The sequence below is a fragment of the Astatotilapia calliptera genome, chromosome 3 (genome assembly GCF_900246225.1).
Source record: "Astatotilapia calliptera chromosome 3, fAstCal1.2, whole genome shotgun sequence".
NCBI lineage: Eukaryota > Metazoa > Chordata > Actinopteri > Cichliformes > Cichlidae > Astatotilapia > Astatotilapia calliptera.
In genome coordinates this window covers 27688714-27704748 of record NC_039304.1, presented here as the reverse complement: position 1 = coordinate 27704748, position 16035 = coordinate 27688714, and the positions used below count along the sequence as shown (strand labels likewise).

The 16035-nt window shown below is 38.5% G+C and overlaps 1 protein-coding gene and 1 long non-coding RNA gene across 5 annotated transcripts; one reads left to right on the top strand and one right to left on the bottom strand.

Moving 5' to 3' along the window:
* Positions 1-5435: 5435 nt before the first annotated feature.
* On the bottom strand, positions 5436-15804 carry LOC113019110 (E3 ubiquitin-protein ligase TRIM39-like). The gene is made up of 9 exons (XM_026162634.1): positions 15578-15804; positions 15393-15486; positions 15191-15295; positions 14191-14424; positions 8124-8271; positions 7804-7830; positions 7416-7480; positions 6880-7002; positions 5436-6517 (listed from the first exon to the last, which is right to left on the bottom strand). Exons 1-9 carry the CDS (start codon positions 15802-15804, stop codon positions 6131-6133), a joined length of 1410 nt encoding a protein of 469 aa, XP_026018419.1. The 3' UTR covers positions 5436-6130.
* Positions 9706-12552, top strand: LOC113019111 (uncharacterized). 4 transcript variants are annotated; one of them, XR_003271947.1, is made up of 4 exons: positions 9706-10015; positions 10715-10780; positions 11131-11831; positions 12130-12552. It is a non-coding gene; the product is annotated as an uncharacterized LOC113019111 (long non-coding RNA). The 4 variants fall into 4 exon arrangements; XR_003271948.1 differs by having other exon boundaries at positions 9706-10780; positions 11131-11286; positions 11739-11831; XR_003271949.1 differs by having other exon boundaries at positions 9706-10759.
* Positions 15805-16035: the final 231 nt, after the last annotated feature.

The following is a 16035-nucleotide window of genomic DNA, read 5'->3' as shown; positions in this document are numbered from 1 at the left end:
TTGAGACAGTGGTTCCCAAACTTTTTTTGCTAACCCCCCTTTGTTGTAAAAGAAAAATGTTGCCCCCCCCCCACCTAAACACCCCCGCACAAACACATCCTCCAACCACACACACCCATATTTTGTTTTCAAACTCCATTGAAGTTTATTTCACACCTCAAACATTTAGTAAACAATTAAGCAAATAGACGTAAAGTGCAATAAATTACAGGTAGTAATAAATAAATTACTAACTCTTTTACGATACGTCAGGGGTCGGCAACCCTGGGCAGCTACTGACAAAACAGCAAATAAACATCAAATGTGTCATCTGTGACATTTGTGAGGTTACCTCAACCACACTCTGTCAGTCCTGTTGCTGTTGAACAACCAAATGTTTAAAAATGTCACGAGTTTACCTGGTGATATCCTCATCCAGGAGGCGATCACAAAAAAAGCTTTCTGCAGAAGGTGGTACCACACTGTGTGTGTGGACGTCCCCTGTACAGAAGGCGACTATAAATGTTGTGCATGCTAAATAAACAGAAACAAATGATCCCTGTTGTCATTGCTTAATGATTGTTTTTAATCTTGACAATTAATGTTGCTGGCATTGCATCTTTCAATATGTTTGTGGGTGGATTCGAATGCACCAGGGTAAGTGCAGCCACTCAGACTCTACTCAATGTGGTCATAGAAACAGATGCAGATGTGTCACAAGTTAATCTAGTAGTAGGCAGGCTTTGGCACTTGGCCACAGGTGGCAGTAGAATAGAATAGAATAGAATTCAACTTTATTGTCATTGCACATGCACAGGTACAGGGCAACGAAATGCAGTTTGCATCCATCCAGAAGTGCTTTAGTGATATAGATATATTACAATATATATTAGCAATAGTATAGATATGCAAGTATATTACAGAAATGGGTCTATTATGGTATGTTATAATGTACACGGTATGAAGTATGTTGTGAATATTCTATAACTATAAGTATGTACAGGCTGTAGTGAGTACAAGCTATGTACAGGCTATGAACAGGATATAAATATGAAAAACTATACAGAATATGAAATAAATAACTTTACAGAAATCTGAGATATACAGCTATACAGAAATGGGAACTATGCAAGTTGTAAACAGTTGTAGGATTAAAGATTATCGAATGTACAGAATGATTATTTACACAGAGCTATACAGTAGTGCAGTTAAGATAAGTGAGGGTGTAGATAGTTTCTACAGAGGCTATATAAAGTGCTAGTGGTTGTGAGTGGTGCTTCAGTCCATGTTATTATTGTGTGTTTGAGGGTACAGTTGTCCATTGTGGGTGTGTGTATGTTCAGTCCATGAGTTTAACGTGGGTCAGATGTCAGGAGGCAGAGTTCAGGAGTCTGACAGCTGTGGGGAAGAAGCTGTTCCGGTACCTGGTGGTCTTAGTCCGGAGGCTCCTGTAGTGCCTCCCAGAGGGCAGGAGGGTGAAGAGTCCATGTGATGGGTGACTGGGGTCTTTGATGATTTTCCCAGCCCTTTTCAGACACCGCTTCCTGTAGATGTCTTTTATGGCAGGAAGTGGTGCTCCGGCGATGCGCTGGGAAATTTTCACGACCCTCTGCAACGCCTTCCGGTCCGAGGCAGAGCAGTTCCCGTACCAGACTGTTATACAGTTGGTCAGGATGCTCTCGATGGTGCAGCGATAGAAGTTCACCAGGATGTCTGAGGACAGGTGGTTCTTCCTCAGAGATCTCAAGAAGAAGAGGCGCTGGTTAGCCTTCTTGACCAGCTTGGAGCAGTTGGTCGTCCAGGTGAGATCCTCGGAGATGTGGACTCCCAGGAACTTGAAGCTGCTCACACGCTCCACAGCTGTCCCCTTAATGTGGATGGGTGGATGTGGGTCCTGTAGTCCACGATGAGCTCCTTGGTCTTCTCGGTGTTAAGCAGCAGGTTGTTTGTGTCGCACCACTCAGCTAGTCGATCCACCTCCTCCCTGTAGGCGGCCTCATCGTTGTCACTGATGAGGCCAATCACCGTGGTCTCATCTGCAAACTTAATGATGGTGTTGGAACCATCAGCAGGTCTGCAGTCGTGCAGTAGTGGACTGACCTCCATTTGAGACTGCTCCAGCTGCTATGTGATAGTCAGTAGATCTGCTACAAATTGCAGATTATGTGCAAATTTTGGAAATTACATTATGAATATTCCTAACATAGCTTTAAAACCAAGAAATTCTAACTCTCCCCCACACTCAAAAACAGATGACACACCAACTGACACACCTGAGTCACTCACTTTCTTAAATCCACTCACTCTCACTGGCTGTTTATTACTAATCACTGTGTAACTGCTGTAAATTCATAGTAACTGCAATGTTGTTCAACAGCAACAGGACTGAAGGACTGTGTTTGAGGTATTCTCACAAGTGTCACAGATGACACATTTGGCGTTTTTTTTGCTGGTTTGTCGGTAGCAGCTCCTGAAAGCCAAGTCTGCCACACATCTGTTGGACCAAAGCCAGTTAATCTGGAACACCGGTCCGAGTGTCAGGTGAACTGAACTTCTATGGGATCAGAACGATGCCACCTTGAAATGAAACCTAAAGAATTATTGAAACGGAAAAAAAAAATTGTAACTGAAATAAATGTACTGAAAAATCTTGTATTGAAACTGAAAAAAAAAACGTATTGTAAAAAACAATTAATTAAGCTGTAAATGTTTTGTTTCGCTTTTTTTTCAGCTTCCATCCACTTTTTTTCAGTTTCAATCTGCTGGCAGTGTTTTGGCATCTGGGGGCGGGGCTTCCGACCCGCATGTATTTGCATAAATTATAGAGGCCACTAGTGCTGACCAAGCTGCCATCTTTGTCTCTTCTCGTCTTTCAATGGCTGCTTCAATTTCAGCTTGACCCTCTAAACCGCAGGTAAGTAATCATTTTTTGTCATCTTTCCTTGCTGTCCCGCTGGACTGGACATTAGTTTAGTTTTTTTAGCTACATCTGGTGAAGTTGTGGTAAAATGCTGGTATTAGCCTATTTGTCGCAGCAAGCTAGCCTGAAGCTAATATTTGCTAAATTTAGGGACACCCGTGTCTCTTTAGGAGTTGGAGGCCGGTGTTCTAGGAGCGGCACAAGATCTCATCAACAGGCAGTGTTGGGGAGTAACGTAATACATGTACCGGCGTTATTGTATTTAAAATACAAAATATGAGTAAAAGTATCCGTTACAGTTACCGTTTAATAGGTGATATTCAGAATACAGTTACTTTGTTGAAATAAATGGATTACATGGCGGTATTTTCCTGTTTCATATGTTAGGCTATGGTCTCTCTATTTTTGGTAATTCCACGCCGGTGGGAACCCAAACAAAACACACAATAAGAGGCTCTAATGCCTGTCTCTCTATCTCGCGGCCCATGTCACCCCTACTTACGGCCCGTGAGTGAAGAAATATTTTTAAAAATTATTAGGCTCTTACACTCAAACAGATATACGTGTGTTTGCTATACCATATATCAATGAGAGAAGATACGACCTCTCTCATGACCCTAGGAGGTGTGTGATCTATGCCAGAACACTCTGTAGAGGAGTGAACACACTCCCCTCTTCACGCTACTCAGAGTTGTTACAGACCCCCTAGGATGAGACATTCTTTCAATATGCAATCAACTATATATTTCTAAATGATTATTAATTTCTAAGAATATATGAATATGTATTTCTAAGAATAAATGACAACCCAACAATGTAAACCTTACAGTCACTGTTTTTCTTTTTGTTTTAATTGTATTTTTTCTTAGTTTGATCCTGCTTACATTCTAGTATCTGAAACCTTTATTGTTGCTAATGCTGTAGTTAAGATTTTGTTTGTGGAGTTACTTGTTTTTTGTTTCCAGAGTATTACTTTTGTACTATGAACAGTGTGTCATGACTTTGTGCTTATTGTCTTTTGGGCCATTTCCTGTTTTCCTTTTGTAGTTGGTCATCTGTCTTGCTTTGAGTTCTCCTTCACTAATGTGGTTATCTTGATTTTCTACATTTGGATGGCGTTTTTCCGACTCTAACTGCTTCCATAATGCAGCCATCTATCTGTTGAATTACTCTGTGCCTTTGAGTTTGTCTTTTCTTTTTCTCTTGATTTTGGCTTTTGCCATTCAAGATTTTAGGTTCTTTATTGTCACTGTAAAAAAAAAAAAAATACAATGAAATGCAGTTGCGGTCAAGAATTGGAGTCAAGAAGGCAGCGGGTCCAGATGGCATCAGCTCAAGGGTCGTTAGGTCCTGCGCAGACCAACTGTGTGGAGTGATGGAGCCCATCTTCAACCTGAGCCTGAGGCTGGGGACAGTCCCACAGACTTCCACAGGCACAAATATCCTCCACTACAACCATTGAACATCCAAGGTATGGACATTGAGGCTGTGGACAGCTACAGGTACCTTGGTGTTCATCTGAACAATAAACTGGACTGGACTCATAATTCAGATGCTCTCTACAGGAAAGGGCAGAGCAGGCTGTACCTGCTGCAGAGACTCAGGTCTTTTGGAGTGAAGGACCCGCTGCTGAAGACCTTCTATGACTCTGTGGTGGCCTCAGCCATGTTTTACGGTGTGGTCTGCTGGGACGGCAGCATCTCTGCCGGGGACAAGAAGAGACTGAACAGGCTGATCTGGAGGGCCAGCTCTGTTCTAGGATGCCCTCTGGACCCAGTGGAGGTGGTGAGTGAGAGGAGAATGGTGGCTAAGCTGTCATCCCTGTTGGACAACATCTTCCACCCCATGCAGGAGACTCTGACAGCATTGAGCAGCTCCTTCAGGGTCAGGCTGCGGCACCCACGGTGTGGGACGGAGAGACTCCGCAGGTCTTTCCTTCTATCTGCTGTCAGACTCCACAACAAAGACTTCAACCGATCAAACACACATCTACACATGTGCAATAACACTAAGTGCAATATTCTTTTCTGGCATTGTTGTATTATACTCAGTTGTATATAGCATTTGTATTCTATTTTATTCTATTGTATAAAGTATTTTATTGTATTCTATTGTGTACAGTTGTGTACAGTATCTTATTCTTATTCTATTCCAGTGTTTTTCTAATTTTTGCTATGTAACTTTGCATTGTCCACTTTCTGCTGTAACAAAACAAATTTCCCACGTGTGGGACTAATAAAGGTTGTCTAATCTTAAAAAAAAGTGGGGGAATATTTTGATAGTGTTTTTTGCACTCCGCACAATAGATAAGTTTTCTGTGCTCCATTTTCTAATTCTAACTTTAGAATTTGTCTAAACTCTGCGTTGGGATAAAAAGTTAAAAGAACACAGCAGACTCTCAGGGATTCAGTTCACATTTATTTCAGCTTAAATACATCACAATAATCCAAATTTTTACAATAATGACAAGAAATTATATATATACTCAGTGTCTTACATGCACATGATATACTGATGTTAATATACTATTGTGGTACTATGATCTACGTGCTACCAACTAAAACAGACATGCACCTCTGAACTCATAAGACCATGTGACGTGTCCCTGATCTTAAACCAAAGATCCAAACAAAGTTGGATTCATAAAGTTCTTTTAAATCAGGCCTTGAGCTATAATATAAGTTATACCATATTAATAAATTACCAAAGAATGAGTAGTGTAAAAATGTAGGCAGGATTCATGCAGTGCTATCCACCGTAGTGATCGTGTATAGGTGCATCTTATAGTTCCTAAACCATCACTAATGTGTCGTTGTCAGATAACTGTGGACTTATCAGTGGAAGTTTTATCCTCATTTACATACATTTGTCCTCCCTTAGCAGACATAAGTGGATGGTTCAGACGAACCCTCGCTTGGGTCTTTAGCTCTTTTTAAAAACCTCTTTATAGATATCATCAGGAAGGTTAGGAGACATTAGCAAACCTTGTGGTTAACTTATAGATTTTGACTGGAATAAATAAATAAATAAATATATCCAAACACTTTGCAGGAGCTAAGCTTGGGCTTGCAGTCTGTACCAGGACAATATTCAGGGTGTTCGCTTTACACTTGGGAGAAGAATATTTTCTCCTGTTCTTGGTCTTTTGTTTGCATTTACAGATTACAACTTATCCAGACAATGAATGTGGATGCTCTCGAGGTTTTAAAAAGGATCCTCCGAGTCTCTCGCTCAACGTGCTGAAGGGTCCACAGTGATCCCAGCCTCGATCGGGCAGATAACCAGCTGGGCCATGTTCTTCCCGTTGTCATGTATGCAGGGGTTAAAGTACGGATACAGCGGCTCAGTGAAAGTGAGCCCGCTGTAAGTATAAATGTGAGTCTTTGCCTCTGTGTTGTAGAAGGACACCGAGCCTTCTTCATAGTCCAGGAATATACCGACTTTCTGAGGAATTTCTTTAAGGTGAAGAGTGACGGCGGGCCCAGCGCAGGCATACAGGCTACCACCGTTACGTCGGCATATCGCCCAGTAACCGTTATCAGGGCGAACTGTGATGGCGCCCTTCCTGTTGATGGACTCCCGGGCCACCCCAAGATCCCAGTCTGTTTTATCCCCAACCTGAAACACAAAGAAGGACAAAATGATGCTAAACTGCAGAGCAGAGCTTCATTTCTTTAGGTTGCTTTTTAAATGATAATAAATTTTTACTGAACATAAACACAGCAGATATAAAATCATAAATGAACATCATGTAGCCACCAGGGGGCGTAAAGAGTTTTATGTTCCTGCTTGTTTAGATCATATACATTATGCAGTCATAGTCACAGGTTGTGTGTTGGTGTTCATGTGTAATTTTCTTTGGTGTATTTTAATCCAAATCTTACTCTAAATAAAGCTGTTGTGTTCCACTTTGGATAATATTCACACTGATCACGACTATAAGCTGTTTAGCAGTTATTTATTTTATCCTTTTATCCTACCTGAACCACCCAGTAACGTTTCCCAGATGTGAAGCTTTGTTTTCCCAGCACGGCGACGCAGGAGTCGAACCTGCGGGGGTCGTCAGGTAGCGGGGTCCTCCACTGCTGGTAGCTCATGCTCACCTGTGGATTGCCACGATCACATTCATACAACAACTACTGATGCCGTAATTGTCGTTATTTTGCATCTTCCTGACTTCTGATCCACTAGTTTCCGTCATTATAGTTCCTGCATAATATTTGTCGTCCATCAGCTGTTGTCTGTAATTCACAGACTCTAATTTCACAGACAAGAAATGCAATTTCCCAATAATAGCTGTTTTAATAAGTGTTTTCCCAATAATATTACAGGGCTAAACTGAACTGGTGTGTATAACTAACTAAGAAAATGACTTTACACTTAATTATACAAACAGCTGCACATGTATCAACACTTTGTTGGATCATTTTTTACAGCAGGACAAGACTTTGTTTAACTCCGAGCTCTTGTTAAGGTGTTACAGTCAGGAATCATGCAGCTGATAATTACAGCTCACCTTTTTATTATCCGGGGACAGGACCACCCAGCCAGCAGCAGTAGCAGGATCCAGAGTTACATCCACTGGAGACAGAAACAGAAAAAAACACATAAAAAGATTTGCTATTTCAGATTTATTCAAATTTTTCAGGATTAAAGAAATAATATGAAAAAAATAACCCTGTTGTTTTGAAGCATATTGTTACTGAAGTCACCTTTTTTGGCAACAGAGTATCTGTATTCTGAGTCATTTAAATGTATAAAGATTATTTGAATCAGTGTGATGAGCCACTTTCTTTCTACTGACATCAGTAAGAATCTTTATTAGATATGATGGTGACAAATTTTCAGTCTTGTGTAATCCATATAACGTAATCACAATATAAATATCATATCCATACACATACCTGCATATTTATTCATCTTGTTTACCTCTGCAAGAGATCAGAAAAGAAACTGTGTCATTTTAGTGTCATTAAACATTAACGTAGAACAATTAAAATATTCACTAATATTTTAGCGAATGTTACGAGATTTATTTTTGCACCCTAAGTGTATCACTAAAGTTAGTTATGTGCAGACTTATAGTGTAAAATATGATATAAATATATATGCAATGCAAAAAGTGGCAGGATTATAATAAAACCAAAGGAACCGGTGATGCAAAGAAAGTCTTGTGTTCTAAAATCAGAGACTATAATGTCATGTCATCATAAGGATTACAGACCCTCTGCACACAGCTTCCTCTCCAGTTCTTGGCAGATGTCGACCAGTTTGGAGAAATTTCTCCTCACAGTCCGTGCGTAGCTCTCCGATTGGACTCTGACGTCAGCCCAGTGCTTGACGGACATCGGAGCGTCCAGATGTAAAAAGTTCTAAAACAGCATCAGTGACAGAAATGAGCACAAATAAATGATTTCACTAACAAGCAGACTAGAGATGGCACGATACCACTTTTTTATGTCCGATACCGATACCGATATCATAAATTTGGATATCTGCCGATACCGATATGAATCCGATATAGTGTTTTTTAATCAACAAAACTGTTTTTTAAATATCTTGCTGCATTTTGTATAAGTTCATACTCAAGTTTAAAACAACAACTACACTAAAGCTATTCTGTTATACCTGTATGCAAAAAAAAATATTTCATATTTCAGCAATACTGATCAATCTAATAAACTTAAACCTACACCATCCTCCCTATTCTGGTATTTTAAAGAGTACTTAGCATAAATATTAAGCAACCTAACTAATAGGGTTCCAACTCCCAGCAACAACAAAAATAAATAAATAAAAAATAGGGAACCACCCCTCACGCTCCACCTCATGATGCTTAATCGCCGTAATCAACCTTAATTTGATGCAGTGTGAAAAAAAATGCACAGAAATCAATTATTTTTCAAGAAATATTAAATAGATTCAACATCTTTCTTCAACAGAATTGCAGACTGCACAGATGGTACCTTCCCAAAGGAAAAAGTACTATAGCTTACTAGGGTATATATATTAGACTTAATAGTTACTATATACAGTAATGGACTTCTATTCATTTTGCATCAAATTAAAACTTTGGGTGTCAGATAATTATTTATTAAAAGCTAGACATTTTAAATGAGAATAAGAAAGAAAAGTATGTCTTTGTGCCCCCTTTTCCCTGTTAATGCCCTATCGGCCCCCCTGGCTAAACTTTGCTAGATCCGCCCCTGCACAGTTACCAGTCGTCAGCTACATAGAAAAAGATCCTGGAGTAGAAAGTAATATTAAATACATTCTAACAACAGCTTATCAAGCTTAAACGTGCTGCTGTTGTTCAGCCGCTGGTTTCCTCTTTCTGGTGCAAAGTGGGCCAAAAGCAAACCAGAGAGACGGACTCGCGACAGAAAAGCCGATCAGCTGATCGTTAAGCAGTTTCATGATTGAAGTAGCAGCAAGAAGAGGCAGTCGTTTGTTAAGCTTAACGCAGGAATGCTTTACAAACATTCAGAGATGGACTTACACACTTGCTTTACTTCTCTCGGGATAACTTTGTCGGAGATGAAATGCCGGGTTGCTAGCGAAGCTCCAAATGCTATCCAGACCACCGACAGGTCCGCATGCCACAGCCGCTCTATCACGTGATGCATACTGCTCCGACTGCTAACGTTCTGAGGTGAGTTACGGCGTGTTGCAAGTTTTGTGAGATGCTTTCGTGATATTTAATGGATCGGATTAAATTTTTTATTTTTCTCCGATATCCGATCCAGTAATTTAGGTCAGTACACTCAAAAAAATGAATGAGGTGGATTGTTCAGTGTATATTAATTATTTATTTTCATTTTACTTAAAATATATGTTTTTGTTAAGTTAACATATGTTTTTCTAATCAAGTCTACGTAATTGTGTCTATTATTCAACGTACATAATACTAATGTGTTACTTGATCGCATAACATTTAAGTTAAGTCAATGAGGATCGATATACCTTGTATATCCACAAGGTGGCAGTAATGCAAAAACAGTTGTAATGAAACCGCGCAGAACAAGAAGGTTTCACGGCTTGTGCCTGCTCATGCGCAAGACTTCAAATTTAACTGAAAAAGGCTGTTTTGGCGCCAAGCTGCTGTTTCTTTGAGAGGTAAGACCACTTTTTTCTTTGACTATGTTGTGTAGTATCTATATGTCCAGCATGGTTATATTTTGCGTTTGTCTTACAAGACATGTTATATCGTTTGCGTGTGCTTGTTTTACATTAGTTTTACTGGGTCCTGGACATGCTTATTTTGTGGACTGTGTAAGAAACATTTTTATTGTTTTTTGTTTTATTAAGGGATTAGCTACAGGGGTTCATGGGGTTATTCTTTCAAGGGGTTATTTTTCCATTTGCTTTCTTGGGATTCCTTTTCTGTAATCCGAGAGTCGGAAATATCGAATAGGATAGCAAGGATAGCATAAAGTGACATTTAAAATCCAAAAAGTCAAGGGCGAAAGCCACTGTGACACCATTGTTCTGCTCTATCAGTAATCTGTATTATGTAAAAATGGTCTGTAAATACAGCATGTTTCCTAGCGGAGTTATACATATCAATGTAGTTATAAATTACAGTTTGTGAAAGTACACACTTAATTTTTTTAATAAAATTATTCAAGACATATGAGTGGACAGACAATGGAGGACGACAGACCTGGTGATAATTGCTTCTATAGAAAGTTAGCACATGGCAGTGTCAATCTCTTGCTTTTCTTCTGAGTAGTATTTTATTTAGTTGTAATTCAAACAATAATTTGCTTCTTGAAATTAAGTAATGAATTTCTTGTTTTACTTTATAAATCTCAGATCCTGCCTTTACCTGCTCCCTCCTATACTGATGTGGTGTATGTGGTACTGCTGAGCTTGTATGTGGTATGTGAACTGTTATACTTTTAAAAACAAAACTGTTTTATAAGTTAAGTTTTCTTTTGTGACCCATCCCATGCCCCTGTTATTTCGTCTCCACATCTGAACCATGGTAAAGGTTGCAGTTCAAGGGCCTGAGGCATGAAATTCTTTTCAGATCAGCTGTGATCAATATTTTTTGGAACTTGATAAATAACAATAAAAGCTGTAATGGCTCCATTAGCATTTTGTGTAAATGTTTGTGTTAAAATTATAGCTTTAATGAGGTCTTTCTACATTAGTTTTAGTTTGTATATGTGTACATATAGTATGTATATTTACAGTACAGTATGTTGTGTTTGTTGACATATTTTCAGGTGGAAGCAGAATATGTGAGGATTACTACTGCTGCACATGTTCCAAGGCTTTTTACACAACTTGACCAATACACTGACCAGCTCATAAAAGTCTTCAAGAAAAAAGGAGGCGTTGCAGGGAAGAAAATTAGACAAACTTTGGCCCCAGCCACACAGGTGCGTTATTCTGTTGGTAGCAAAATATTATGGCTAATAAGATCATTTTCAAATTTAAACAGCTAGTGTATGGTAGCTGCACAGTGCACTTACATTTATATTAAGCAAGACAAAGTTTGGTACTCAAAACGTTGGAAAATTTAAATTACCTAAACATATGTAAAATCTGATCCCTTGATTTAGGTTAAACCAGAAGTGAATGTTTTTATGTTATGTTTTGAATGCAAAAAAGATGATGTATTAGTTTGTCTTTACCTCCATTATGGACATATATAATGTGGTGGAAACCCTTCCCAACAGGTTAACTATTCATGTCCATGTGATGATTAGTTGGTCTTGTGTACATGTCTATCTGTGCAGTGGCTATGTCATTCATTTTGCGTATAATGTGAGTTTCTGTCATCCTAAAGTATTTCTGTTTTCTCTTCCTGTATCTCTGCCACTCTCTACAGAAGGAAACCATTGAAAAGGGGAGGGAGTGTGTCCTCAGGGCACTACCTTTTTACCTGAATGAAGACCCAAGCATCCTCTTCAAAGAATAATTGGTTGGTAATTTTAGTTTTGGTTTAATACAGATAAAAAACTAATTTTGAATAACTAATGTTGTTGCATGTTGTAATGTTGTTGTTGTTGTAATTTGCATGGAACCTGTTTAAATGTTTTGGGAAATCTTCTTGTATACCCAAACTATTTATATTTATCGTTGAATCTGTAGTCTGAAATAGTGGCGCACTGGGGTGCATGTTCCTAATATTGTGTTTACGTCATTAAAGGGTAGCTTTGGCCCTTTTTCTTTCTTTTTTTTAAAACTGGATGCCATTTTTCTATGTTTTTGTGTCTAAGCTACAGCTGTTCAGAGGGAGCTGGAACAAATTACCCTTGCTATCTTTACCATCGAAAGAGCTGATGCCAGCACTCCTCCAGCCGATGTGGGTATAACCATCTAGTGTGTCCTGCATGACCTGGAAGACCTGGCCTCTGCATGTGCACTCTTAATGGGTGGGATATATGCACTGAATCTCAGTTAACCTCAAGACTGAAAGCTAAGAGACAATCAAAAGTATTGAGATTTAAAGGATTTAATTGAGAGATGATACTGCACCAGAAATGTTGAAGGGTGGTGTGTATATTAGCGTTCAAGGCATATTGTTATGAGGTGGAAATATGTTCATATTCAGTTTGTGTTACATTGTGTGCATTGTAAAGGTAATTGCAATACATACTAAAAATAAGGGTAAGTTAGGAGGTTGATCTGATATCCCCGTGTTGGTGTTGTTCCCAGATCATCATACTAAATGTTGTTCCAGGATCAACATTGCAAGTGACCAATCAGAATGTTGTGACGTCATACTTTTGCGACTTCGGGAAAAACCAGCGTAAAACAAAAAACTGTACTTAAGCTGCGTGAAACCGCCTCTGTCCGCCGATCAACTGACCCTAACCCTAACCCTTTAATAAACAGTAAGCAGAATTGATATTGTCCTTGCAACATTGGAATTTCATAAATGCACAAATGGCTTGGAATAGAATAACGTCACAACAATGTGATTGGTCACTTGCAATGTTGAACCTGGAACAACATTTTCATGATGGTCTGGGAACAACACCAACACGAGGATATCAGATCATCCAAGTTGGGAATGCAGGATGAATGTATATTTTGTGGACTTTTAAAGACGAACAATTGTTTCCATGTTAAAATGTTTACATCTGAAGTTTTTTGCCCAAACACTGGTAAAATAAATGTTGACAGTGGCAAGTGTTAAATGGTTACTGCTGTGCTGTTGCAAAAAAACTGAACGCTGACAAGCTGTTTTATTGTTAGACCATAATCTTGGCATGTTTTGTTAAAGTTTTATTTGGGATGGTGATGTAATTTTCTTTGATTGCTAATATCAGTGGACTATTTATTATTATTATTATGATTATTATGATTATTATTGTTGTTGTTATTGTTGTTGTTGTTGTTACATAATTTTTTTTTTTTTAAATTGTGGCTGTTGAGGTGGACACTTCACTTTGCATTGTTAAAGGAAAGCACTTCATTGGCATTGTGTTACTGGACTGACCCTAAGCAATCATTGCAAATAGCAACTTTGCTATCCATTTTAGACACTAAAAGAAAAAAAACACTCACAGACCTTACGAGCATCACATGTGCATAACTCAAGTGTCATCTTATCAATGTGTTATGTGATCTTCAATGCGTTTTTTTTTTTTTTCTTCTATTTCTGGTAGCTACAGACATTTAATTTAAAGTCTTGATGTTGCATCTGTCTACATACTGTTAATTACTAACCCTAATGAGCTGTTGTGTTTTATTTTGGACTGGGTTTACACAAATGCTGACTGAATGTGTTGGCAATAAAATAAATTTTAAAAAATAAGTTGGATGTACTTAATTCATTTGTGTGGAACCTGTTGACAAAATAGATTTATGTAAAACTAATTAATAAAGCACAAGGTGGCTGAAAATATAATATTTGAATTAATCTAACTTAAATTTAACATTTTACTGCCACAAATAAGAAATGTGTTGAAGTAACTAATCTAAACTATCTAACCTGAAAATATATCATCTATGTTCATAAAACATAACTTGATTTAGTTAGTCTTAAATATGTCTTGTTAATCTTAAGTAGTTTTTTTAAATTAGATGAACTAAAGATTTTTGCTTTAAACTAACATAATTCAATTTCGTGGAACCTGTTGACAAAATAATTTTAATTAAAGTCAACGTTTCATTTTTTTGAGTGTATCGGACCGATACCGATACGTAATATCGGATCGGTCCATCTCTAAAGCAGACAGGCCGGTTTGTATTCATATCATATTACAATCGCTTTAGATGCTTTAAACTTGCTTGGCTGTGCAGAAATATTAAACATAAATACTGATTCTGACCTGCTGGAGCTGAACTGGGTTCTCAGTGTGCTCCAGGAGGTGCAGCTCACTGCATCTCTTCTGCAGCTCATTGATCTCCTGGCTGATCTCCTTGAGAAGCTCCTCTGCTCTCTTCTCAGCCACCTCCTGCTTCCGTTCGATCTCCTCGATGAGCAAAGCCTGGTTTCTCTCAATGGCAATTACCATCATTGTGGCAGCCTGAACGCTGGCCTGTATCTCTCTTTCTTTATTTCTCTGCAGAGATGAAAAGAGTTGAATTAATATGTGAAATATGTTAAAATGCACCACCTTTGTACTTTGCTACCCCTTCTTCAATGAAATGCAAAACAAATTAAACTTAGGCAAAAACTGCTTATATACGATGATTCTTATTAATATGCCCATAATTTAACACATTTCCCCCAAAAAGAAGACAAAGAAGATGATCTCAGTGAGACCAGCCTGCAGTCCTCTGATAACAGTTGATCTATTGTCCCAACCCACCTCCAGCCCTGCTTTTCCATGTCTCTTTATGTATAATGAAGGTTTATTATATCAATAAAAACAACTAATAAAAGATCACAAGAGCTCTTAAAACAGAGCCACGCTGCCATATATGAATTACTAAAGATGGAAAAATACTTTGACTGAAGTAATCCTGACTTTAGAAGATATGCAAGGATTTTAGCTTTTGAGTTTCTATAGTTACTCTGCCCTGTAATCAGAGTCTTTTGTGCACAAGGTTACTTACACTCTACATGGATATTATAGCAGGATAAACTGCAAATAAAAGCCAAAAGTGGATTCCAGGCTTGAAAAGTGAAGCTAATGCATTTTTTAAAATGACCAGCAGGGGGAGTCTTCTCTGTCTTTTAAATACAGTCTACATGAAGCAGAACAACACTGCTGTTTTTCTTCTGGTGTGAGCTTCTACAAACAAATTGGTTGAAGTTTTGTTTCTTAGAGAGCAAACAGGCCGAGAAATGTTCATGTCTGTAAATGATTAAAAAGCAATGCTCACTTTGCTCAGCTCCATTGACTGTTTGATCTCCTCGGTCTTTCTGATTCGGATCTGGATCATGTGTTGATACTGCTCTTGGGTCTTCTTTATCCGAGTCTGCAGAGGCTGAAGTTGAAAACATGTATTTTACATCTTGGATTATCTGGAGTTCCTTACAAGATAATCCATGAGCGTCGTTACATTTAACCACTTTTTCTCCCACCTTGATCTTGATCTCCTTCTCTCCTCCAGACCTATTTGGCGGTAGTGAAATGATGGGTCTCTTTGCTTTGAATCCTGGCATTTCCTTTAACAAGCTTTAAGATGATGATATACATCTGATTAATTTCAACCAAATGTGCTAAAACGTTGAAATAAAGCACTATAGTATAGTTACAGTCAACCAACCTTTGAAATCTTTCAGTGATTTCTTTTAAGGTCCTATTCACCCTGAGTTCGGGGCGACTTCCGAAGGATTCTTTGCACAGCGGACAATCCGACTTTTGTGCCACATCCCAATAACGTTTGATGCACTCCAGGCAGAAATTGTGCCCACACGGGATAGAGACAGGATTTTTGAAGCTGTACAAACAGATGCTGCACTGAAATTGCTCTTCAGACAATGTTGAGGCCATGTTTCTGACAGAGAAATAACATTTTGTTACCCACACATGTTGAAATTCTTCTGTACACTATGCTCTTAAGGTCAGATTGTAAAGATGCAGGTTTATAAATCTAAGTTTAAAAAAATCTAAATGGCAAAGCAAGAAGACTAAAGGATATTTTTAAACATAAGATCAAAGTAAAGCGTCCAGTGTGCCCTTTTCACTTATATTTCACAGAACAGGGCAAAACACATGAAAGCT